The sequence below is a fragment of the Nycticebus coucang genome, chromosome 8 (assembly GCF_027406575.1).
Source record: "Nycticebus coucang isolate mNycCou1 chromosome 8, mNycCou1.pri, whole genome shotgun sequence".
NCBI classification, from domain to species: Eukaryota; Metazoa; Chordata; class Mammalia; order Primates; family Lorisidae; genus Nycticebus; species Nycticebus coucang.
This window is the reverse complement of record NC_069787.1, coordinates 88,712,723-88,739,984: the sequence shown is the minus strand read 5'-3', so window position 1 is coordinate 88,739,984 and position 27,262 is coordinate 88,712,723. Positions and strand designations below refer to the sequence as shown.

General features: G+C 37.6%; 1 protein-coding gene and 1 non-coding gene across 3 annotated transcripts in view; both read left to right on the top strand.

Annotated features, from left to right (window-relative positions):
- Positions 1–27,262, top strand: part of ANO10 (anoctamin 10) — a 252,988-nt gene that overhangs the window by 9,212 nt on the left and 216,514 nt on the right. For both annotated transcript variants that reach the window (XM_053598704.1, XM_053598705.1), the window contains exons 2-6: positions 4,962–5,114; positions 9,696–9,893; positions 11,179–11,313; positions 23,905–24,024; positions 26,124–26,693. In XM_053598704.1, coding sequence (XP_053454679.1) covers positions 4,976–5,114; positions 9,696–9,893; positions 11,179–11,313; positions 23,905–24,024; positions 26,124–26,693 — 1,162 coding nt within the window. In that variant the 5' untranslated portion in view covers positions 4,962–4,975. The remainder of the gene's footprint in view (positions 1–4,961; positions 5,115–9,695; positions 9,894–11,178; positions 11,314–23,904; positions 24,025–26,123; positions 26,694–27,262) is intronic.
- LOC128593037 (U1 spliceosomal RNA) lies at positions 16,239–16,396 on the top strand. Its single transcript, XR_008382220.1, has one exon. It is a non-coding gene; the product is annotated as a U1 spliceosomal RNA (small nuclear RNA).

Here is a 27,262-nt window from a genome sequence, read left to right as displayed (position 1 = left end):
GTGTTACTGCCCCTGAAGACCTTTCAGTGAGGACAAGGTGGAAGGCTATGATACTGACTCTGACCTTGTGTGTAGGCCTAGGCTAGTGTATGTGTCTGTGTCTTCATTTTTAGCATAAGTGTTTAAAAAGTGAAAAAAAAATTAAAAATAGAAAAAAGGTTCTAGAATAAAGATAGAAGGAAAATATTTTTGTACAGCTATACAATGTATTTGTGTTTTAAGCTAAGTATGATTACCAAAGAAATCAAAAACTTAAAGAAAAAATTGATAAAGTAAAAAAGTTACAGTATGCTAATGAGTTAATTTATTAACGAAGAAAGAATTTTATACAGATTTAGTGTAGCCTAAGTGTACAGTATTTTTAAAGTCTGCAGTAATATAATGCCTTAGCCATTCACATTCATGGTAAGTACCCTATACAGGTACTATACAGGTGTACTGTTATTCTCTCTTTTATACCATATTTCCACTGGACCTTTCCTATGTTTAGAAAACACAGATCCTCACCATTGTGTTACACTTGTCTACAGTGTTCAGTACAGTACCATTCTGTACAGGTTTGTAGCCTAGAAGGAAGAGGCTATACCGTGTGACCTACGTGTGTAGTAGGCTGTGCTATCCGGGTTTGCACAAGTGCACTCTGTGATGTTCACACAGCATCGAAATTGCCTAACACCCCATTTCTCAGAACTATTCATGTTGCTCGTTATGAAGCAATGCATTCTCCAGATTAGTAGGAAGGATCCTTTCTTATCAGTGTATTGGTCGAAATTCTCCAGATTAGTAGGAAGGATCCTTTCTTATCAGTGTATTGTTGGTATTGTCTTCAGTAGGTTATGTTTTTGGCTTGAGATTTAATTTCTGGCTGCTGAGTATTTTTTGTTCATTTTTGTTGAGGCCAGAAGATTCTGTAGTATGGTTTCACTTTGTCATTTTATCTTGAACTTTGACAGTTGAAAATTAAGATTTCATTTATGAGGAAAAACAGAATTTAAATATCTCTCATGACTTTATTCTCTCTGGTCTTAAGCTCTATGTCATGGGAAATTAATTTTCTTGCTTACTGTGAGCTTAGCAAAGTAACTTCATTTGATTTTCCTCTTGGTTTTTTAAGTGTAAATCGTAGGGCTGATAGGAAGATTACATAGAATCATGTATGTAAGTACCTAATACAGCGTCTCATATGTAGTGGGCATTCATTAAGGAGAATTTAGCTTAAAAGGGGCTGGGGGAGTTTCTGTATTGCATATACTCTCTGTTCCCTGAAAAGAAGATTATTGCCAGATCATCTGCAGTGATTTTCTTCTCCTTTAAGGACACCCTTTACAGCATTTTCTTTAGTGATGAATCCTCTCAATTTTTCAATTTTTGTTTGTTGGAAGATGGCTTTATTTCTCTTTTATTCGTGAAGCATATTTTCACTGGATGTAATCTTGGATTGGCCGTGATACTCTCTGGCACATTGAAGACATGATGGTTTCCATTATATTACCGTGAAGTCAGCTGTCAGCAATTACTGCTCCACACAGTTCTTTGTCTTTGTTTTTCTGACTGCTTCTTCAATTTTTTCTCTCTTGGTTTTTCTCTTGGTTACTCTGCGTTTTCTTTTCTCTTTTATCCTGATTGAAGTAGACTGAGGTTATCAAATCTGCCTTGACAGATCTTTCAGTTTTGGTTAGTGTCTCTTCAGGTGTTTCTTTTGCCCTAATATCTTCCTCCTTTACTCCTGGGACGCATAGTTTTTCCTTGTCTCTTAAACTCTTTTCCATATTTTCTTCCTGTTTTGTTCTTAGGATTTCATTCTAGATATTTTCTTTGTGCCTATTTTATATAATAATTCTTTAATTTTTCTTTTTAGCTTTGTCTAATTTTCTGTGAAGTCTCCTTTGGGTTCTTAATTTTGACTTCTTTCCTTTTTTTAGAGACAATGTCTTACTTTGTCTCTGAGGCTGAAGTACAGTAGCACAGTCATAGTCCACTGTAACCTCAATCTCCTGGGCTCAAGCTGTCCTTCTGCCTCAGCTGCCTGAGTAGCTAGGACCACACACATGCACCAACTTATCTGGCTAATTTTTTTATTTTTTGCAGAGACAGGGTCTCTCTATGTTGCCCAGGCTGGTCTAAAACTCCTGACTTCAAGTGATCCTTCTTTGGCCTTCCAAAGCTCTGGGATTATAGGCATGAGCCACCATGTGACTCTAACATTTTTAAATTCTAGAATTTCGATTATATAATAGCTCTAGTTCTTTGCCAGAATTCTTAATCTTGCCTTTTAAGTCTTTGAACATATGACAACTATAGGGAGTCCTGAAAGTTTCCATATATATATATGTATGGAAAATGGGAAATTGTAGCTAAATATATCTTTCCTTACAAAATATTCATTATAAAACATTTCCAAAATATTCCTCTACATTTTTTACATAAATATAAAGATATGTAAAATATAATGTGACTTTATTAATTTTTCTTATATTTTATTTTATTTTATTTTTATGACAGAGTCTCACTCTGTTGCCCCAGGCTGGAGTGCTGTGGAGAATTTTTCCTGTTTATGGTGACGTTTGGGACACCCTGTATTTTAAAGTCTTTTGAACTAACTCCATTATTTGGAGTGTTTGTTTCTATTGCTCCCCCCCCCACCCATTTTCATGCATATTATTGTCTGCTGATTGAGACGATATTAACCTATAATTTAGTGCCTATTAAGGGTGATCTAATTGTGATTCACCCTTAACTTTAGGTCCCAGTTCAAAGTGGGGATTTTATCAGACCTTGTTCCTTGGTGGGCTCTGTACTAGTTACCCTTTTTGTCCTCTAACCTCTCATGAAAAAGAACCCCTCCTTGGCTACTAATGCGAGAGCTACCTCTTCCCAAGTTGGCAGAGGCTGTAGGGAAACTAGTTGCAAATGCTGAGCTTTCTCATTTCTTTCTGTTTCCTCTAGATATGGGCTCTATTATTTCTTTCTGCCTTGCTTAATATTCACAGAAAGATTTTTTAAAATTCAGGTTGAATATTCTTTATCAGAAATGCTTGGGATATTGTTTTTTTTGATTTTGTAATATTTTTATGTATATAATGACATATCTTGGGAGTGATACCCAAATCTAAACATGAAATTTATTATATGTCATATATATATTATGCACATAGGTTGAGGGAAATTTTATACAATATTTTTAATAATTTTGTGAATGAAGCAAAGTTTGTGTTAAGTACTTGGTGTGCACTTTTCTGCTTATGGTGTCCTGTCTGCACTCAAACAGTTTCAGATTTTGGAACATTTCAGATTTTAGATTTGGGAGTTTTGGATTAGGGATGTTCAACCTCTCTGTGCGCATCTTTAGCAGAAGAATTGCCTGAACCCTTAGTCTGCTGTCCTGAAGTGGAAGTCTTGGCTTGCGTTCTTAGTTATTGTGTCACTTTTAGAACATGTAATTTTGGAGGACGTGTCTAGCAGTGGTTCTGGCCAGCTAAGATGGGGGCCATAGAGAGTTCCGTATAATTACAGTCTGACCCTCTCATTACCCATTAACATTTTTTCTATTTTTTTGTCTTCACATTCAGTTCAGGAGTCAGGTTCTCTGTTCTGTCCTTTCCTCTCCATTGCCACCGTTCAGCAGTATCAGCTCTTTCTTGACTTCTCTCCTGGCTTCCTAACTGGTCTTCCACATGCGAGGCTGACCCTTTTGATCTGTAATAGTTCCATATTATAGGTCCATGCTGACTACGTTAATTCCCTGCTCATGGTGAATTGGTGATTCCTATTGTATATCAGACAAAACTGATTTCCTCTGCAATCAGGAGTCTTAGTTAGATACCAGCTCATTTCCACCCTCCCTCCTCCTCCCCTAGAGTTAATGTTCCAACCTTACCTGACCACTTGTATTTCTCTGAGCCTGTTGTGTACCCTTTCATCATCATTTTGTAGGGAAATACATTTCCTCTACTTAGAATACCATTCTTTGTTTATCTTCGGGGTCCCAAACCATTTTGGCAGCAAGGACCAGTTTTGTCGAAGACAATTTTTCCACAGACCAGGGTGGGGGATGATTTTGGGATGACTCGAGTGCTTTACATTTATTGTGTGCTTTATTTCTATTACTATTACAGTGTAATTTATAAAGAAATAATTATACAACTCACGATAATGCAGATGCAGCTTATTTGTCACTTGCTGCTCACTGATACGGTTTTGATATGAGTCTGCCAGCAATTTGTAATGGTCTCTCTGCAGTCAGATCTACTGATGATAATGTGTATTTTCAGCTGCTCCCTAGCACTAGTATCTGTGCCTTAGCTCCATCTCTTATCATCAGGCATTAGATTCTCATAAGGAGCATGCAGCTTAGATCCCTTGCATGCACTTTTTACAGTAGGGTTTATGCTCCTCTGAGACTAATGTTGATGCTGATCTGACCAGAGGCGGAGCTCAGGCAGTGATACGAGCAATGGGGAGCAGCTGTTAATACAGATGAAGCTTCCCTGGCTCACCCTGCTGCTTGCCCTCTGCTGTGTGGCCTGGTTCCTAACAGCCTGTGGACTGATACCAGTCCATGGACCAGGGGTTGGGGATCATAGTTCTGTCTGACAACCTTCTATTCATTCTTCTAAATCCTTTTAAGATGTTACATTCTTTGTAAACATTTCTTATTTCTCTTGTGTGAGCATGCTGTTTACACTGTTATCCTTCATTTACCTGACATTTACGTACCTTCAATATGTCTCTTGTGCGACCTTCTGAGCTGCTTGCACATAAGGATGTTGTTCTCTCTAAAGCTCGGCTCACATGTATGCTTTGAACCGTTGGTTGAGCCTACCATATTACTCATCTGGATCATGAGAAATTTACCTTTATCTTGGAAGCCAGACTTAGGTGTGATTGAGAGAAAGTGCAAATAGTCTGTAGTATAATTCTCTTTGCCTTAATCCACTTTTGCTTTTTATTTTAATTTTCAGAAGATTTTTTGAAGATGAAAGTGACCTTATCAGCTTTGGATACTTATGAGACTTCTTTCACACCGTTGGTGGTTATAGAACTTGCTCAGGATGTCAAAGAAGAAACCAAAGAATGGCTGAAAAATAGAATTATTGCTAAAAAGAAAGATGGAGGTGAGTAAAATAGTTACTCGTCAGATGTAGTCATGCTCAGTAACTAAAAATGTATTTATAAATGTGCTTTACAATTCTTACAAATATATATTATTTACTGATGTTCATTTTTTGTCCTTTATCATCTATCCAGACTTTAGGTGGTTTTAAATTAATATTAAATTTTAAGTCCCCATTAAAGTATAAGGAACACGAGTGCTTTTCTTCACAGCTCTAAAAGCTATGCCTAGCACAATGCTTGGTGTGGGATAGGTGCTTAATAAATATTTGTCAAGTAACTGGGCAAGTATTTATTGAGTGTTCTTTGTGTGTCAGTTATGGTGCTAACAGAGAAATAAATAAGGTCTAAGGTCTCTGCTTATAAGAATGTTACCATCAGGTAGGCAGACTAAATGCCAGTTCTTAGAAATTCTGATAGTGGTAGAGCTTCCGCAAAGCAATGCATGACACTTATGAATGAATCATACGTATATTTGCTGTAAAAGTAAAGGGAAGGCTAGCATGACACTTTGGCAGTGCTTTTTGGAGTGACAGGGGATGACATAAGACACCACAGTTTAGTCTTCTCTTGAAGGGTGACAGTCATTCACTCTGGGAGAGAAGGCAGAGGATGATTTACATGAGCAAACATTTCATAAATTGCATAGAACAACATCTTAAACGCTACTGAGTCTTTAAACACTGGAGTAAACTTAGACTCCTTTTTTTTTTTTTTAAATTGTGACTGTAAACTGAAGCGATTTCTTAAAAATAGAATTTTGATCAAAGTAGAACTTGAAAATTTTTCCAAATAATTGAACTAGCAAGAAACTTAACAAGAATATTTGCTAGCTAAAATTTGAGGTGTCTCACTGAACCTGAGTTCCCTTCCTTAAAATTTCTGTGATTTAAGAATATTAGTAGTGTCTTAGTATGTATGAAAGATTCCAGTGTCTTCCCAACCTTCCTTTCTGAAGATTGTATGTCTTCAGGGACACACAAGGACGGGGGCGGGGATGGGTGTCTTTCTGCACTGTTTGGGCAACAATTAAAAAAACTTCCCAAACAAGTATTTTGGGTCTTCCAGGTAAAGATAGTGAATCTAGCAGCCATATTTACTTTAATTCTCTTCTAAACAGCTATTAAAATGATGATAAAAATAAAGGTACTTTAAAAAATATTAGTATAAAGAACCCAAGTCCACATTGACAAAAAGAAAGGAGAAGATACAACAGCAACAACATTTTAGAAGCTAAGAAAAAGATGGATGAATAGAAATTGATTTCTCAAATTTGAGAAAGCTAAAACTTAGGTTGGTAGGGGAGAAAATCGAGATCCAGTTTGGTTTATATAACAGAATACCCCCAAAGACTCAAGAATTAGTGACACTGGGGGCCTGTGAAGGTGGAGATAAGAATAGTACCTAGAAAAAAAGAGGATTGACAAAAGTATTTAATACATAGTTAAGTTCCTGCCTTCCTTCTGTACTCTACTGCTCCTGTGGAACACTTGAGGCTTGTTCTCCAGAGAAGGCCAGATGTGTGGTTTTCAGTGTGGGGACTCAATGCACAATTGAAGATAGAGATTATGTGCTAAATATAAGATACTAATTGAATACCATCCTCCTCCCCCATCCCACCAGTCCCATACCTAATTCAGTTTTTAACGTACTAGCAGCCATATTTATTTATTTATTATTATTTTTTTAGAGACAGAGTCTCACTTTATTGCCCTCAGTAGAGTGCTGTGATATCATAGCTCACAGCCACCTCCAACTCTTGGGCTTAGGCGATTCTCTTGCCTCAGCCTCCTGAGTAGCTGAGACTACAGGTATCCGCCACAATGCCTGGCTATTTTTTGTTGCAGTTTGGCTGGGGCCAGGTTTGAACTGAGCCATAAGCGCTGCCCACTAGCAGCCATATTTAAACTTTAAACCATCTAGGAAGCAGATTGGACAATCTGTCTCTGGATAACTTGACCAGCTCAAGATAAAAAAAACTAAAGGTTCAGAAATCAGAGGGTTGTCAATGGAAAATGGCTTGGCCAGACTACATTGCATTAATAGCCTTCATTGCCGGCTCCTTCCAGCCCTCAAAACTTCTATTTAGCCTCAGAGAGCCCCCTTTTAAAACATGGGCAGATAACAAAAGATCACCAGATAGCTGAAAAAAATCCCTAACACAAAAGAAAAAGGTAAAACTAAACAAACAGATAAATGCAACAAGAATAATGCAGAAGAGGAAAACCAAAGGAGAATAAAAATCTCAGTTCTCAGAGTTGTGGAAAAATGCAACATCTATAAATCGATAATAGGATATTATAATCATTTAGAAAAAAAGCAGCTCTTATGAAGTGACAATGTGACATCAAAATTTAAAAATCCAACAAAAGGGTTAGAGGATAATGTTGAAAAAAATCTCCAAGAAAGAAGAACAAAAAGGTAAAGAATTTGAAAATATTAGAGAAAAATAGGGAAATTAGAGGACTAGTTTAGGAGGTACAATTCTGAATAAAAGGTGTGCTATAAAGAGAACAGAGAAAAACAAGAAGTCATCAAAGGAAAACACAAGACTGAAGCCATACTTTTTCAGATGGAAAAGACCACCCAATGCCCAGGATAGTAGGTGACAATGGCATTTTATTGGAAAGTTTCAGAACCCTGGAAACAGAGAAAATATAACAGATTTTCAGAAAACAGAAAATAGGTTGGATATAAAGGATCAGACTTCTTTTTGGGGGGGACAGAGTAGAGTGCTGGGCGTCAAAACTCACAGCAACCTGGGAAGGTTGGGTCGAGTGCCGTGGCGTCACAGCTCACAGCAACTTCAAACTCTTGGGGTTAAGTGATTCTCTTGCCTCAGCCTCCCAAGTAGCTGGGACTACAGGTGCCTGCCACAATGCCAGCTATTTTTTGTTAGAGTTGTCGTTGTTTGGCTGGCCTGGGACAGGTTCGAACACATCACCCGTGGTGTATGTGGTTGGTGCCATAACCACTGTGCTACGGGTGCCAAGCCGAGCCAGACATCTTAACGGAAGAAATATTGGAAGCTAGAAAGGCAGTGGTATAATGTTTTCATTTCTGAAGAAAGGATTTTCAATCTAGAATTTTGTACCTCATTAGCTGTCGGTGAGGTCTGAGGGTAGAGTGAAAAAAGATTTCTCTAAGATGATGATGATAGGGTATCTCTCATGCCAGTGCTTAAGGAGACTTAGACAATTGCCAGAGAGCTTGGGATACTGTATTTTTTATAAGTACATAGTAAACTAAGCAACTGATAAGACAGCAACGTTTAGGAGAATGGAAAGTACAGGAAAGAAAAATCACGGCTTACTGTAAAGCTCAGCTATGAATGACATATGCAGTCATATAACGCATGTTCTTTCCATTCTCCTAAAAGTTGCTGTCTCAGTTTTATCATTTGCTCTATAGTGAGAATGGGGTGATAGGCATAGTGGATAGAAATGGTGAAGGTGGGAAGAAAAGAGAGCTAAATTCTCATCTTCTAAAGCTTAAAACTGAAAAATCAAGATAAAGCTATATAAGCATGTTACTTGGTGACATGAAAGCAAATAGCAAAGGGCTCACCTGAATAATTTGAAAGTCGTCATTGAATTGTGGCGAAGAAGGAAACTGCAATTTTTCAAAACAAAATATTGATAAATGGTTTTCATAAAGGTTATACCAATTTCCACTCCTCTAGAAGTAGCTGAGAGTGCCTTTCCTCACGCACTCATGGGTCTTCCAAGCAAGAGATAAGATATGATGTGCTAGAGGTTTATTGAGGGAAAGATTTGTGGAAAACTAAGGGGGAGGGATGGGCATAGAGAGCGTTCAGACCTCATTGTAAGGAAGGAGAGGGAAGGAAAGAGGTTGACTATGAAGAGCCTCAGACCACAGCACAATTCTGAGAAACTGTCAGTCAGGCTCAGAGTTCCCTTTAAAGGAAAGCCCTGTTGACGCTGGCCTTGTTCCAGCATGCCTTCCATGCCCAGTCAATGGCTGGGAACAGCGTGGGGAAGCATGGCCTTGGTGTGAGGATGTGACATCCAAAGATTGGGTAGCAGATGGCTGGTAGTCAACGCTGCTTCTCGGAGCAAGCTCTTTTAAAGGGGAGAAGTGGGTAGAGTGGGGCACGTCCATGGCCACCATACTCAACAACCTATTGTCAAACTTTTACATCTTTGCAGTGTGAAAAGTAGGAAATAATGTTGGTGTGGTTTTTGCATTTATCTTAATATATGTGAAGTTAAGGATCTCATTTGTTTCTTCTTTTCTGTAAATTGAATATACCTTTTATCAAAGTGTTTAATACCTTTACTATAAGTTACCTGAATAATAATAGTGTCATATACAGTTTTTATTACTGTTTATCATTGTTTTAATACATTTGATAAGTATAAATTCTGTTCATTATCCTGTTACCACTTTCATACCATCTCCAATTTGCTTATATTTCTTATTTACTTGGAAGATAGATTTAAATCATATGATTTTTTTTCTTGCACCCAACTAGAAACATTATGTTTATTTAGAAAGTTTTCATTTTTGAAACTTGTATGTCGGTCTCGTTCTAAGATTGTGTTCATCTTTTGTTTTCGAAGGTGCCCAGTTGTTGTTTAGACCATTGTTAAATAAGTATGAGAAAGAGACAGTAGAAAATCAGAATTTATATCTTGTTGGTGCCTCCAACATTAGATTGTTACTTGGGGCAGAAGCAGTGGGATTGGTCAAAGAGTGCAATGATAACACCATGAGAGCCTTCACGTACGGAACCCGACAGAACTTCAGAGGTTTTGATGGTAAGCACAAATTCTTGTTTCTATCAGAATTCATTTATCAAAAAGAAGTTTTTGGAAAATAGATCAGGAGTCATAAGACTTTTTAAGTAAAGGGCCAAAATAGAAAATATTTTAGGTTTTGCAGACCGTTTGCTCTCTGCGGCAGTTACTCAGTACTGCCATCGCAGAGCAAAAGGCAGCCTTAGACCCTACATGGGTGAAACCATGGTGCAATAAAAAAAACGGTGTTCATAAAACCTGGTAGCAGGCTATATTTGGCCCACAGACTATACGTTGCCACCTCCAGAATAGATGAGCACAGATTAGAAGGACAGACATAATTTATCTTCTAATCTTATGATAAGGAATATTCACTGGCTTGGTAATCAAGAAATCTTATAATAGGAAACAAAGTAGTAGTTCAGTATCCCAGAAACCTCATTGCCTGAATTTTCTGGCTCTTGCTGATTGTGGTAGGGTAATTGGTTCTCTACTGGCCCCAAAGCTGGTTCCAATAGAGGACTGGGAAAGCTGGGGTATTCAGAATGAAACTGGTCCCTTCCAGGGCTTTCAGAGTTAGGAGATGTGATTAGACTTCTTCAGACCTACTTACTGTGGGTTTTTATACTTCAGTGAATAAATGATCAAGGTGAACTTTACCTCATTTAAGAAGGTTTACCTGTCAAAAAGTGACATTTTCTTATCAGGTTTTCTTTTCTCTCATTTATGGAAGGGATGTCTGACTCCAGAAGGGAATGAAATAGGCTTGAGAGTTTGAAGGAGGAGAATTTGCCATATAGGCAAACATCTCCAGTTCTATCCCTGGTTAAAAACACTGTTTTTTTAGAATTTAATTCTGCTCATTGGTACTAAATGAAATTAAGTATGTGTTGTTTGAATGTTTCTGGCATATTATATAGTAACTATTACAATGATTTAAGAATTGTATTATGTGAAGTCATAATAGAAAATTTTTAGGGAGGTTTTGGTGGAGGGAGGGTAATGGGTGGGGCCACATCTATGGTGCATCTTAGAATGGGTACAGGCGATTGCACTAATGTACACAGCTATGATTTAACAATGAAAAAAATAAATAAAGTAAAATAAAAGGAAAAAAAGAAAATTTTTATTCTTATAAAATATATGAGTTTTATATTCTATTTAATTTACAAGTTTTATAGTTTGATTATTCATTATATTCATTGTTTATTATTTATATCATTTCTATCATCTCTGATAATTAGAATATTGTTACTTAATTTTATTATTACTGAGAAAATAACTGGAAATTTTTGTTTTATTTTAGATAACAATGATGATTTCCTCACAATGGCAGAATGTCAATTCATTATCAAACATGAACTTGAAAATCTTAGAGCTAAAGATGAAAAAATGATCCCTGGTTACCCCCAGGCAAAATTGTATCCAGGAAAATCATTATGTAAGTCATTCTATCAACGAGTTTTGTGAATATACATTCTAATGAAATTGTTTTCTTCTTAATAGACATAATTAGCAAATTACAGAGCTTTTTCTCCTAATGAAAAACAGAGCTTTACAATAACATATTGTCATGAACGTATCTTTTGTCCTTTAAGCCTCATTATATTGCACCTTTAAATCAATATATTCTATATAGTTTGCTCCTGCTTAATTATCAAGGTCTCACAGCATTTAGTTAGCTTAAAATTCAGTGCGAACACACATACACACACATTTTCCTCAGTTAAAATTAGCAGACTTTATGCCCTAACATTGTGTAATGTAATGAAAATCTGTGGAGGAATATACAAGCAGAGATACTGTCTTTTCCTGGAGCTCTTTCTCTCTCCTCTGATTTCCCTGGGTATGAGCACATACAAGCTTAGGAAGACGTACAAAATGACGTAATACCTGAATGCACATTAGCAGTTTGTAACTGTTTAGTTTTATGTAATTTCATTTTAATGAGAATACTAGTTTGCAGAATGAAAGAGTTTTACCTTGATGCATAATTCCCACTTTGCTTCAAACCCGGATAGTGATAAGGCTTCCGACCATTTTTGCTGCCTAAAATACACTTAAAACATACAAGCGTCTGTGTCCCCTCATCTGGTTTCCTGTTAATAGTCAGTGTCATGCTACCCTTCCCTCTTCCCCTAAGGAGGACAGATCCCCCCAAACCAGTCCATATTCACCTTTTCCCAGTTGTCACCAAATATATTTTAGAGCTTGTTTACTCAAGCTAAGATCCAAAGATCACCCATTTTGTTTGGTTGGTGTATTTCTTAAGTCTCTTTTAACATAGAATAGTTTCTCTTTTGCATTTTTTCTCCATGACTGTGACTTGCCGAAGAGACTGGGCCATTTGTCTTATATGGCTTTTCTGATTATTTCCTTGTTCCTCTAGCCTCTGTATTTCTGGTAAACTGAAAGTTTGGGGCAAGAATTCTTCATAGCTGATGCTTCATTTTCCCGTCTTCCTCATTTCCTTAGACAGGAGGGGTACAGAACGCCTTCGAAGATTTTCTTTTCTTTGCCTCTCTAATAAAGCTTCCTAACTTCCTTTCCTGTGGTGGGGTTTTTGCCTTACTTTGATAGAACTTTTCCAAACCTGAATTTTTCTTGTACTTTCTTTCTTCTTGAATTTTGAAGTATTTTGTTAGGTTAAATTGTTTATTTTCACTTTTTTTTTTTTTTTTTGAGACAGAGCCTCAAGCTGTTGCCCTAGGTAGAGTGCCTTGGCGTCATAGCTCACAGCAACCTCAAACACTTGGGCTCAAGCAATTCTCTTACCTCAGCCTCCCAAGTAGCTGGGACTACGGGCACCCACCACAATGCCGGTTATTTTTAGAGATGGGGTCTTGTTTTTCAGGCTGATCTTGAACCTGTTAGCTCAGGCAATCCACCCGCCTCGGCCTCCCAGAGTGCTGGGAATAGGCATGAATCACCACGCCCGGCCCCTTATTTTGACTTTTTTATAGAAAACCTTTTTTTTTTTTTTTTTCTTTTTAAGAAGAATGTGGCATTTATTCTAGCCTATTCTGGACCGTATCAGGATGCTGAGGAAAACAGAGTTTACAGTCTATGTGGTGGACATATAAATTGTTCTCTTCAATTTACATAACATTTAGCAGAAAAATACTTACCCCAAGCATTTTGTAATTTTCACATTTATTCTCTGTTAGTTTTTTTTTTTGCCGTTTCTGGCCAGGGCTGGGTTTGAACTCGCCACCTCTGGCATATGGGGCTGGCGCCCTACTCCTTTGAGCCACAGGCACCGCCGTCTCTGTTAGTTTTTTAGTTGAAAAAAATTATGTATGACAGAAATTCAAACATACAAAAACTTAGACAATGAAATGTTGTCTTCTTCCTACCCAGTGCTCCCAAGTTTCCTTCTCCCCCCTAATTTATACCCTTAGGGAAATATTGTTCAAGAGAACCATGTGTTCACAGGATTGAGGAGTATAAGGTACAAACAATTTTGGACCTTGCTTTTTTATTTAAAAATATATTTTGAGGGGGTGGTGCCTGGGCTCAGTGAGTAGTGCGCTGGCCCCATATACTGAGGGTGGCGGGTTGAAGCCTGGCCCTGACCAAACTGCAACAAAAAAAAGCTGGGCGTTGTGGTGGGCACCTGTAATCCCAGCTACTGGGAGGCTGAGGCAAGAGAATTGCCTAAGCCTAAGAGCTAGAGGTTGCTGTGAGCTGTGATGGTACAGCACTCTACGGAGGGCAACAGAGTGAAACTCTGTCTCTAAAAAAAAAAAAAAACTATATCTATATCTATCTATCTATCTATCTATAAGGGCTGCATAGTAAGTCTGTCTGAAAAAAAAATAAAAATAAAAATATATTTTGATCATCATTCTAAATTAGGTCTAACTTTTCTAGGCCATCTAGTATTCCATTGTATGGATGTCATCATGTTGATGAACATCTAATTGTTTTCTTCCAGTTTTTTCATTTTAAACAAAGTAAAAAAAAAAAATCCCAGAAGTGAAATTGTTAGATGAAAGGTATATGCCTCTTTTGGGGTAGATTTTGCCATATTGCCCTCTATAGTTAATCCTTCATTTAAGAATGGGAATACTTACATTTGAACATTCAGCATGGTGTTGACTTTTGATTTTAGGTAATTTTTATCATGTTTAGAAAGTATCCATTTCTTCTACTTTATTAAGAATTTTTGTGTAGCCATAAATTTTATCAAATGCTTTTCTAGCATCTATGAAGACAATTATATTTTTCATCTGTGACATTATTATTATAGTAAGTGGTGTTAACAGACTTTCTAATATCAAATTATTCTTGCATTTCCATGATGAACCCTACTTACTTATGGTGTATTATTTAAATTTCTTGCTGAATTTGATTTCTTGCTGTTTTATTTTTGCATCAATATTCATGTGACGTGAGTATTTAGGTTTTTTGAAATTGTATTTCTGACTAGTTGTATCACATACATTGTTAATTTTATTGTTTAGTTCTTATATCCCTTGTGGTTTTGTTTTCCTGATCCATCATAGCCCTAGAGATTCCCAGCAGCTATAGGAATTTCCTCATGTTCCTACCAATTTGCTTCTTGTATTTTCTTTTGCTTTTGTTTTATGAATTTGGTACCTATTCTTTTGGCTACATACAGATTTTGAAAGATTTTCATTGTAGCTTGTACCTTTTATCATTATAAAGTATTATTCTTCATCTTGCATAATGTTTTGTTATTAAGGTTGTTTGAATTCAGCCTTGTCTTATGACTCTTGCTTTATTTCAGTTTGCATGTGCTAGGATGTTTTTGATCATTAGAAGTAAACTTATAATTTTAAGTTGGATATATTAGAATATAATTGGGTGTTTTGTAGTCTAATCTGAGGGTTTTTTTTTCTTCTTTGATGTTATGTTTTCTTTGGAATTGCTTCTTTCTGTGCTTTTTAAAAACAATCTTTTGCTGCATGGGTATGCCATCTTTTTCCCCATTTCAGAGGAAAAGGCTAGGAAATTTATTTTTAAAAAATCATGATATGGGGCGGCGCCTGTGGCTCAGTGAGTAGGGCGCCGGCCCCATATGCCGAGGGTGGCGGGTTCAAACCCAGCCCCGGCCAAACTGCAACAACAACAACAAAATCATGATTTGTATATTGATATACTCAATTCACATTTAACATAGAATTTTAATTAATTTCATTGGTTTTATATTTGTATCTCTTTCACCTGCATTGAAACTCTTGATTGTTAAGGTTACTCTAATTACGGATTTGCATAAAATGGCTTGATTTCTTAATATAAATAATGCTTAGCGTGGCAGGCACCTATTGTTCTAATTCCTTGGGAGGCTGAGGCAGGAGGATTGCTTGAGCCCAGGAGTTTGAGGTTATAGTAAGCTATAAAGACACCACTCCACTCTAGCTGGGTGACAGAGCAAGACTCTGTCTCAAGAACAGAAGAACAAAAGCAAGGCTAAATGAAGTTTAAGATTTCTTTCTTCCTATTTTTTTTCTCTATTACTATATGGAAGTTAAGGTCTTTGTTAGAATTACTGTATGAAATCATCTGGCTTCAATGTTTGTGGATTAAGTTTTTGAACAGTTTTCTTTTAAATCATGAATGGAAATTAGTTTGTTTAGACTTTCTATCAATACTGGGGTCAGTTTGGGTATATTTTCTAGAAAAGTTTTTATTTTATCTAGATTTTCTTTTATCAAGTTTCGTGACTTGATTTGTGCAGATTTCTCCAAGAATCTTTTAAACTCCTGTTTTAATGGTATTTTTCCCTTGTCAAGTCTTATTTTGTTTGTGATTTTTCTGTTTTTTCTTATTTAAAACCGTTTTCTCATTAACATATAAATATTGAGGAGACTCCTATATCAACCACGAGGAGAGCCTGTGTGGTGTGGAATCTTTCTTTACTAGGACTCTGAATCATGTTTACTTCTTTTCCTTCCCCATAGGCTGTTAACTTCCAAGGACCATTACTTTCCTCCGGCACTTTCCTCCGTGTTCCCAAGTCAGCCACCTCTTGCTCTGTGAACTTTCTAAGCTCTTCAGTTCCTCCTGTTGTCAGTGCTCTGACCCATCAGGTCCCAGTCCTGTTCTGGGAACTTCACACTCAGTGTTGGGGCTGCTTCCTGAAGGAGGGCGGTGAGTCCTCTTTGGTGTTAACTGGGTTCGTATACCTTGGACCCCTCTTCCCTCCCCGTTCTTCTGTGTAACACCTTTTGAGCTTTTTCTACCATTCTGGACTTTTGCCCAGATCTCTTCTGGTTCTTGGGCCTTTTTTGTGTGACTTATGCGTTGTAGTCTCCTGTCTCCAAGTCATGCAGTGGGCATTCCCTCCTTGTCGATTTGTGTGGCTTTTAGGAGCTATCAGGAAACTTGGATGCAGGATGCATGCTTACCTGGAGGTACCATGATCATGAATGTGGTTTTCCTAGGGTAAGGCTTATCCAGTGCACTCTGGTTGTGCTGACCCCTGCGATCTCTCCAAATGTGGAAAACTCAGCTACATAATTTGCGGTAGTGGGGGACTGTGTTCACACTTTCCCCTATTAAAAAAAAATTAAAAATAAGAAGAAAAAGTTAAAAAGAAATTAACGGAGGACTTGTTATTCTTGTTTATCTACATTTCCACCTATCAGGAAACTTGAATGCAGGGAATGTTGTTGTTTGTCTACATTTCCAGTTATCTGCACGTGTCTTGATACCAGTTACTTTGTATCAGTTCTTTCAGTGAATATGTTCTTTCCGTGTAAGGATTAAAGATGGCTGTGTTTGAGGGAAAATTTTCTTCATTTGTCTTTGAGAAATTATCTGGTTGTATTTGCTCTGTTCTTGTCTTAAACAAGGGCAGTTACATACAGGAGAACCTCTGTAAGCTGACCATCTAAGGGACTGTAACAAACTGGTCAACATACAGAGGTGGTCAGCATGAGGAACTAGGTCCACTGTGCTGATTGGCTGATTGTATGTGTGGTGCATGTCCAGGCTATGAAAAGTCGGTCAACTTAAGGAGATAGTCAGTGTAGGGAGAGGGCCAACTATGGAGGTTCTGCTGTATATGTGAGCTCTTACATTGTCTCTGTAATATTTTTAAGTCTTCATTCTTACATAATTTTCTTAGGCTTATCTACCAGTTCTCTGTGTTTTCATTCTTTTTTATAGTTTTTATCCTGCCATTGATATTGCTTTTTTGAGTTTTCTCCTTCAGCTCTTATACCTCTCCTTTGAGTTTTAATTTCAGAGAAGTGATGTTTCCTTGAATTTCTTTAACTTCACAAAGAATTTCATAGTTTTTTCTCGCTTGATGCTGTAATTTTCTGCTGTTCTTCTTATACCTTTTGTTTATGGTTTTTCTTTTTTTCCCTTGTATTTTCCCTGGTAGCTCTATACCAGTTTCTTTGTAGTTGTTGCTTATTTTGTATTACTTATTTTTTAGTGAACTCATGTTTTTCCCAGATTGTTTTTGGAAAAAAAGGGGTGCTGGAGGTGTCCAACAGGGAACTGTGACAGTGAAAACCTTAGGTTTTGTCTGGCAGTGCAGTTTCCCAAGTCTGTGGAGCCCTGTTTTTACAAGGATTTTGTTGCTTTGGGTGTCTAGACCTGTCTTTGGCCATCCGAGACAGATACCATCTATCTTACAGCAGGCGACTCTGTTCCAACATGGCAGACCAGCCCTTTTCCCCTCTATCCTGGCCTGTGTTGTCCGGCTGTGGTGCCAGGTAGGGAGGAGACATCCCTCAGGGGTTTGCAAAGCATCCTCTTTGGCCTGCATCTGGGCAAAGGGACTGTGGTTTCACACCCTTACTGTGTTAGAGAACCCTACCCTCTGTCCACTTGGCCTGGGTTTACAGAAGCATGAATGCTTTCCATTTACCCTGGGCTGATTATCAAGACCTCTTCTTAGTTTGTGATTTGAGTTTTTAGTTTGCTTTTTCTTGCTTTCTTGTTTCCTTTATTTTTAAGTTGGCATCATGAACAAGAACAGGACAGAGATAGCGTTCTGCTTCTTTTCATAACCAGGAGTGCCATATTCTGTATTTCAGTGATTGTTTGATGCCATTCTTCAAAAATTTTAAATATTTCTTAATCTCTTAGTGGGAAGGCATGTTCTCAGACGCAGCTGGGTCTTGCATCAAATAAAATACAAAGCAGGCTGAGGTGCTATCCTGGTGGCTAGTGAAAGTATTCCATTTCTTCCTGTTCATCTGCACTGATCAGCACATCATGTGAAAATCACAGCTTCTGCCTGTGAGTGTGTGTACAGATGTGGCTGGGACAGAGAAAAGAGTGAGTGTACTCTTTCATCAGATGGGACAATGGAGCAGCAGTTTTCCTGATGCTCTCAGCTGCTTCAAAGAGAAAAACTTACAGCTGAATGAAAGCCTTGAAGGAAACATATAAATAGATTTCTCTGACTTTGTAGGGAGCTGGTCTGTTGTCCTGAAGCAATCATAGAAATGACTGTCTTGCTTATGGGATGAGGCTTTTGTAAATAAGTATTCTTTATTTTATTTATTTTTTATTAAATCATAGCTGTGTGCATTAATGCTATTATGGGGTACAATGTGCTGGTTTTATTTAAGACTAGTCAAGTGCAGTAGTGAGAAGAGGGGAAATAGAACAAGGAGTTCAGTCTGTAACTGACTGTGAACAACCGAGATAACTCACTACCTTCTGACAGTGCAAATTTTAGAACTAATAAAACTTAGGGTAACTTAAATCCTAGATTTTCATTAGGTTAACCCACAGGAGTAAATGGAAAGGCTCATTTCCACCTTCACATTTTGTGGGAGCTATTCTGTGGGCAGTGTCTCTGAGGATGGTTGGGAGGGAAGATGTGCTGGATGTGATGCCCCTCAAAGCCGTGAAAGGTGCCAGGCTTTCATGAGAAACATGCTCCACATCTCATGTTTAATTTGATTTTCATTACACACATAATAATTATGAATTTGCTTTCTGTTTGCTGTAATGTGTTTTGATGGAAAGCTTTCATTAAGTAGATAGCAAGTTGTGTCATTATAAACAAGATTGGAGGCAGTTAGATGGCGCTGTGAGATGTGTATGTTAGAGCTGTCCCTCATTCCATCAAATGGCAAGCAATGTGGAGAACTAGAAATTGGCAGCGTGTGTGTCTTAGTTTTCAAGCATTGCTCTTGGCAGTCATTCATTTCTTGTTTCCTTATAAGCGAGGATCTCTGCATGCCCTCCACCCCTGCCTTTTCCTATTACTTCTTAATAATCTATCATCATGCGTATAACCTAAGGAAAGACTTTCTTTAGAAAGCAGAGTTAAGGGATCTAAGAATTTCTTACATATTAACTGTATCCTAAAGGTTGTCACTTAGTTTCAGTTAAAGTTCCATCTCAAAATGTCTATCAGATGGTTATCCTGTTTTGATTTATGGGACCTGACATATTATGCCTTTAATGTTACATAGATGTTCTTTATACAGCCTTATGGTTGTAAAAGGGTATACGTGGTATCCTCAAAATATCAGTAACTAGGATAAAAGATATTCTTTTGAATGTCTTCGGCATAGAGGAGTGCATAAATTAGAGTGGTTAGATACAATCTGGCCTCTAAAATCTTAAGCCAGCCTTATATGAATCATGGAGTAGATTTCAGGTAAATGTCATGTAGTAGCAATACGTGTAAGAAGACCCAGATATTGATATATACAGTGTATACTGTACGTGTGTGTGACATATTGCTGGGCCCTGCAGCATACACACATGCACACTGTGCTTTGATGCATATTTGGGGTTTACTGAAAACAGTACAGGAATGCAGGAACATGAGAATGTGTTTGGAAAACAGGTATCCCTGAGAGCATTTTTTCTTCATTAAATTTAAAGGGATCTGTTTATTTGAGTGCCAGAGTCAGCGAGCTGGGCACAGCAGCAGCTGTAGGGAGTGAGGGGGCCGCTGCCATCATGCAAAGGCTGCCTGCCTGCACGTCCTGTGATGCCCTCCTACTCTTCGTGTGCTCCCTACTCTTCGTGTGCTCCCTACTCTTCTTGTCGTGTTCCCTGCGGGCGCTCATGCACTCACTCTCTCTCTGCTGGATTGGAGGCAGCGGGGCCTGCTTCTCCCTGCAGAGCAGACACTGTAAGGAGCCATGAGAAGAGAGATTTTGTTTTTACTGTTAAAGCAGACATATCACATGAACCAAAGATTGAAGCGGTACCATGCTAGTTTGGTTATTGCATTGTCTAATTCAGAGGGTCCTACTATAAACCAGGCTACTGATAGTCTCTCTTAATTAGATTTTGATGTGTTTGGCTAATTTTTCAAGGAATATAATACTCATAACCCCAGGACTTGACAAGAGATCATACGGCACTCTTGCAGGAAGGAATCTGGTTTAAATAGGCCCACAGAGCATCATATTTTCCTTTGAAGGTAGGACTCCTTCCTAGTATTATGTTCTTAGTTAACATGAGAAGGTCGAAGGATTAAAAGGAAAAAAAAAAAAAGCAAAACCTCTGTTTTTAGAAGCTGAAAACAGAACTGTGCTGTTGGCATTGATGGTGAAGAGAAGCCCAGTAATTTAGGACCTGCAGCTTTCTATTCTCTCTGAGTCTTTAGTTCACAGCCCTATTTTTAGAAGTATACGAGCTGGTTTTTATGTCTGCTTGGAATGTCTTCTATGGTAGAATGGAATCATCTTTTAAAAAAGAACTTAGAAAGTGTAAAATAGTAATTTAGATGCTATAAGTCAGTTCAAAGGGTAATAAGAGAAAGAATAAATGAGCTGTGGCCTGAGCCCCCCGAATAAGGGATAAGAATCAGAATAGTTGTGTATTATTGAATTTAAGTCACATTAGCTCAAGAAAAATCCACTGAAACACCTTAGGATAAAAAGATATGTATTTGACAGCGCCAGAGGCTGATGTAACTTAAATCATGTCTTTTTACCCTAGTTACTGATATTGTGAGGATACCACCCTTTTTAGTCATTAAGGAGGATTTCATCCTACCCCTAGCTTTGAAAAACTTTCTTCTTGGGAGGCACCTGTGGCTCAAGGAGTAGGGCGCCGGTCCCATATGCCGGAGGTGGCGGGTTCAAACCCAGCCCCAGCAAAAAAAAAAAAAAGAAGAAAAACTTTGTTCTTGTGTGTAACTTATGAAAATATAATTATAAGAATAACTGCATGTTAAGAATCTGTCCTTCAGACCTAGACTTTTTCCTATAATTAATATCAGGTATGTCCTCTTTTTTTTTTTTTTTTCCTCATTTTTAAGAAGTTAGGTTTACTTTTAAATTACTTGGAAGAGTTTATGATAAGGACCAGTCCTGAGAATACATTGTCTGAATCTAGAATTTCTGCGCTGAAAACCTAAATTATGTTTCTCTTCCATGTTGCAGACATTTACTTGCTGGTCCTCACTGAGAGATAAGATGCCTGATATTCTCATTACCTATTTTTGGTGACAGGTAGATAGACGATAAGGGGGTATCCTCTGGGGAGCTGAGCTGATAAACCTTAAAGAACTCAAAACTTACCAATGGATGAAAACAGCAAAGGATCCTTTCTTTGTGCAAATTTCATCTTAGAGGCATATTTTCAGTAAGAGACTATACTAGGAACTCCTGTGGAAAATATTCCATCTCCCCAAATAAGGTACAAGTTCATTTGAGTTCTCCATTTCTACTGAACACACTTCCTCTTAAAGACCTAAAAGCACACTTTCCCCACCAGTGAGTCATTCTGAGTAATTACTATTGAGGAGAGAATTTCTCATTTCCATTTAATATTGCCGGGAGATACTGTCTTTGGTAACATTAGTCTTTTCCAGGTAAGTGCACGAATATTCAAATCATGCTTAGTTAAATGATGGCTGAAAGTAGAAAGTCTTAGTTTGAGTTTGCTATTTGCTGTTTGTAAATGTAAGCTTTTGTTATAGATTAGAAGAGATGAAAATGATTGAAGATTGCTCATTATAAAGAACAATGAGAAGAACCGAACATTTTCTTACCTTTACCGTAGTGGGAGGACAGATTGGTAAAATTTGTCTAGAGACAATTTTATAGTATGTGTTCAAATTTAAAATATATATGCCTTGGACCCAGTAAATATCCTGCTAAGTATATAATATGGAAATGATAGACAAGTGGGAAAAGGTGTTTGTATAAGAATTTTAGCATTATTTATAATAGCAAAAGGAAATAAACATATGAATTTCTGATTTCAATAGATTGAAATGATTTTTCGATGTATGGGTGAATTGTATAATGGTGAAGTCAGAGCTTTTAGTGTACCTGTCACTCAAACAGTATACACCAGGAGTCCTCAAACTTTTTAAACAGGGGACCAGTTCACCGTCCCTCAGACCGTTGGAGGGCTGGACTATAGTTTAAAAAAAAACTATGAACAATTCCTATGCGCACTGCATGTATCTTATTTTGAAGTAAAAAAACAAAATGGGAACAAGAATTATCACACGGCCGCATGTGGCCCACAGGCCGTAGTTTGAGGACCCCTGGTACACACTGTACCCAGTAGGTAATTTTCGATCCTTCCCCTCCACTTCCACTCTCTAAACTTGAATCTCTAGTGTTCATTATAGAACTCTGTATGATCATGTATACCCATTGCTTAGCTCTGTTGTGAGCTTCCCTTGGGATAATGGCTTCTACTTCCATCCAAGTTGCTGTGAAAGACATTATTTGATCCTTTTTATGGTGAATAGTACTCCATGGAGTGTGTGTGTGTGTGTGTGTACATGTTTATACACCATGTTTTCTTTATCCATTCATCAGTTGGTGGGCACTTGGTTGATTTCATATCTTTGCTTTTGTGAATTGAGCCGTGATAAACATGAGTGCATGTGTCTTTTTTTAATACAGTGACGTCTCTTCCTTTGGGATTGCTGAATTGAATGGCAGGTCTACTTTTAGTTCTTTGAGGAATCTCCATACTGTTTTTCATTCTCTTTTTACTGCATCCACCTTAACTTCTATTATTTTTTAACTTTTAATTAATGGCTGTTCTTCTAGGTGAAAGGTTGTATCTCATTGTGGTTTTAACTTGCACTTCCTGATGATTAGTGATGTTGAGTATTTTTCATATGTCTGTTGGCCATTTATATATCTTCTATTGAAAAAAACATGTTTATTTCTGTAGTCTACTTTCTATTGGGGCTATTTGTTCTTTCCTTGCCAATTCATTAGAGTCCCTTGTAGATTCTGGAGGTGTAGTTTGCAAATATATTCTCCCATTCTGTAGGTTGTCTATTTACTCTATTGGTTATTTCTTTTGTTGTGCAGAAACTTTTTAGCTTATTGAGTTCCATTTATTTATTTTTGTTTTTGTTGTATTTGCTTTTGAAGTCTTAGTCATACATTCTTTGCCCAGACCAATGTCCAGAAGAGTTTTTACTAAGTTTTTGACTAGAACTTTTATGGTGTCAGGTCTTACATTTAAGTCTTTAATCCATTTGAGTTAATTTTTGAGTGTGGTAAGAGAGGGGATCCAGTTTCATTCTTCTGCATGTGGCTTTCCCATTGGGAAACAAATATTTTTTGATAGAGGATTAGTTAAATTATAGTATTTCATACAAGGGAATATTATGACACTGTTAAAAGGACATTTCCTGCTTAGTATTTGTCTTGGCCTTGAAAATATTCATTATATGCTAGTACATGAGAAAACCTTGTAGAACAATGTGATTTGTATAAAATGGTTTCTTTCTTATTTTTAAAGTATGCATTTATGGATGTGTATTTTGAAGTCTGGTTATACACTACGTTGCCATTTACAGTGGTTATTTTTGAGAGAAGGGGAAAAAATAACACGGGTTTCTCATATTCTAATTTGTATACTTCTGTATCGCTTAAAATTTTATATCAACTTGTATTGATCTCATTCTAAAAGAAAATAGCAAAGATATTTACATTCTGAAAAACAAAAGAATGTACATGCTTAGACTAAGCAGTATGACATTGACCTTTGTGTAGTACTCCTTCGTGGAGTGTCCTTGTAGTATTTGCAGAAGTGTATCGTGAGGGTCTCCAATCCATTTTATGTCGTCTGGCACATTTTCCCTGTGCAGTGAGAAGATTGCTCACGTCTGGCATTGTGGTTCAGGTGTTTCCACTGCATGATAATGAAGCTCTGAAGAAGCTTGAGGACACCTGGTACACTCGGTTTACCTTAAAGTATCAGCCCGTAGGTATGTGTCAATGCTTGTTCTCTTACAGAAGAGGAAGACCTTTAATGAAAAGTTACGATCCAGTGGTGGGGTCATCGGCCTTGGGCAGATATTTAATGCTCTGCTACACGGTGCTCACCAGATGCATGTGGGACAACATTTTTTGGGGAAGGATAAGATGAGTTAGATGACTTATTCTTTTTTTTTTTTTTTTAACTTTCTAATACTATTCTACATCAGCTGAATTACAGGCTTTTACTAAATTTCACCAACAAAACAGGCAATTCAGAGTAGCTTTCATGAATATGTGTCAAAGTTAGAATAAAAATACTTTATAACAATTTAGTTTGCTTGTGACTATTTTGCATTTGAAAATTTCTGTGTCTGAAGAGCTAATTATTGAGAGTGGGCCACGCTGTGCTCATCCTTAGGGCAGACTGGGAGGCCCAAATAATTTTCTTGTGTATATTATTGGATCTCCATCTTCCTCTGAATATAGCTGTAAGAATAATTACTAACTTATTTGGTATGTGTTGAACATTAAAGTTATGTCAATATGGATGTTCAGATTTTTTTGTTTGGTTATGTTTTGTAAGCATAAGTATTCCATTTAATGTGGAAGCAGCATTAAGCAGCATTATTATCATCATATTTTTTTTTAAGGGACATGTTTATTTTGATTTCGTTTAAGAGAATCCTTCTGAAATTTCTTTCAAATTCCATTTCTAAAAACAACTTAAAATGTTATAATAATAAGCAAAAATTGTTTCTAAGATCACACTTTTAAATTGTATTTTGAATTTTTTCTTGTATTCTCTGAAAGAAAAAGTTTTGCTTTTGATAATTCTAGGTCATATTAGAGTCATTTTATGTTCTACTTATAACACTTTTTTACTTTGTAAAAGTAAATTTGTATATTGTCTCTAGGATTTATAAGGTGACAGTATCTCTTAGCTACTTCTTAGTAAGGGAAGAAGTGAGTTGATAGTGAAGGCTGGGCATAGGTGGTATGGATTTGAGGCTTCTGGAGTTGCTGGGACTGGTCATACTAGTTGGGGACCAGACAAATCTTGAGCTTCCTCAAGATTCAAAGGGAGAGATCATCTGCTTTGGAGCTCAGCACAATCAATACCTTTTTTTTTTAATTGTTAGGATATTCTTTGATCTTTGATTCAGATTTGTAGTGACCTTATCCTACCTACCATTTTCGTTTGCTCCTGAGTTAGTTAGAATATTTAAGGATAGGAGATAATCGCTTATCTCAGTTCATTCTAACCTACCTTCATAGATTTGATCACATTGTCTTAAAATATGTATATGTACCTTTTAACCAAGTCTGATTATTTCTTAAATAATGGCCTGCTGCCCTACTTCTTCCGAGCTCACATCCCACCCTTGTCCCAGTGCTGGATGCTCTTACAATCTAGGCATTCCCCATGTGGGTTGGTTAGCTGGTGTTGAGTTCACAGAATATTAGCAGTAATGCTGGTTGGACCTTTTTCTGCCCAGTGCATATGTGAAGGCATAGGTAGATAAGTTCCTTGGCTGTGCTAGAAGTTAAGTATATTATCCTGTTTTATACTTTTGAATAATTTTTCTTTTGTATTGAAAAATTTGCCATGATACATTGATGGAAGTTCATAACTTTGGGTAGGGAGAGCCAGATATTATGAATTGGGAGTCTTCTTTGTAAAGAACATTTATAACTGTAACACTAAAGTGGGGAGCATAAATTATTGGTAAACCTCCAAATTAAAATGATTCAATGGCCATGGCTGAACTTAAATCAGGACCTCAAATATTCTGCACGAGCATCAATATGAGTTGTTCTCTGAGAAGATATCCACCAGGTGAGGGAGTAAAAGGGAATCAGAGCCAGGGTAACTGGCAGATCAGCCCCAGCAGCCCCTTGGCCCTACGCTTTAAGAAATGTGGGCTTGTCAAACAGAAAGGCATGGTCTTTGTACTGCATGGAAGATGGGTTTACCACCACATAGTGATTGAGAAACGAGGGTACTGAATGATCCCCACTAAACCAAAAACTGAATGAGCTTATCTGAAATAATTCTAGAAAGTCTTTGGTATCCTGTACTTAAGTTTTTTCTTTCCTTCTGCTATAGACAATATTCGTGGCTACTTTGGGGAAACCATTGCTCTTTACTTTGGCTTTTTGGAATACTTCACCTTTGCCTTAATCCCGATGGCCATCATTGGGTTACCTTACTACTTGTTTGCGTGGGAAGACTATGACAAGTATGTGATCTTTGCCTCGTTCAACCTGATCTGGTCCACAGTGATCTTGGAAGTGTGGAAGCGTGGCTGTGCCAACATGACCTACCGGTGGGGGACCCTGGTCATGAAGAGGCAATTTGAGGAGCCGAGGCCGGGATATCATGGCGTTCTGGGTATCAATTCTGTCACTGGCAGGGAGGAACCTCTGTACCCCAGCTACAAGAGACAGTTGCGCATTTACCTGGTTTCTCTGCCATTTGTGTGCCTCTGTCTCTATTTCTCTCTTTATGTCATGATGATTTACTTCGATTTGGAGATCTGGGCCTTGGGTCTACATGAGAACAGTGGGTCTGAGTGGACCAGCATCTTGTTGTACATGCCCAGCATCATCTATGCCATCGTGATTGAGATCATGAACCGTCTCTATAGATACGCTGCTGAGTTTTTAACCTCCTGGGGTAAGACTTGATGCTTTGTATTCATGTCTTATTTGCCTGTAAGATATTGCTTAGATCATAGGATCCATATCACTGCTACCTGTGGAGAAGATAGATAAGACAGATGTTTCTCTGAGGTCTTTGTGGAGACACAGGAAAAGTTCATCAGCCTTGTGAACACTGATCTTCATATCATGGTTATCCCAGCTCTCATTTATTCAGTGGTAATTACTATGTTCTTCCCACAAGATCTCATTTTTACCTCCTCAGAAAACCAAGAAATGGAAAGTATTTCACCATTTTATGGGTAAAGATACTGCCACTTAAGAAGGTTAGGATAGCAGAAGTAGATCTAAGCTAATTCAGAGTCTGTCTAAAACCTGTACTCCTAATACTGTAACTGTGTTTTATGCTGAGGGTAAAATAGATTAATATTATCTTCATGATACTTGGCCCAATGAACCATGACTAGTAACATAAAACTGCTTGTCTAGTGGGTATGGGGCACTGAGGACTGCCCCTGAGCTCAGCGAAGGCAGGCGCTGATGGATGTATCTGGGGTAAGGGAGGGACGTGGTTATAAGTTAAAG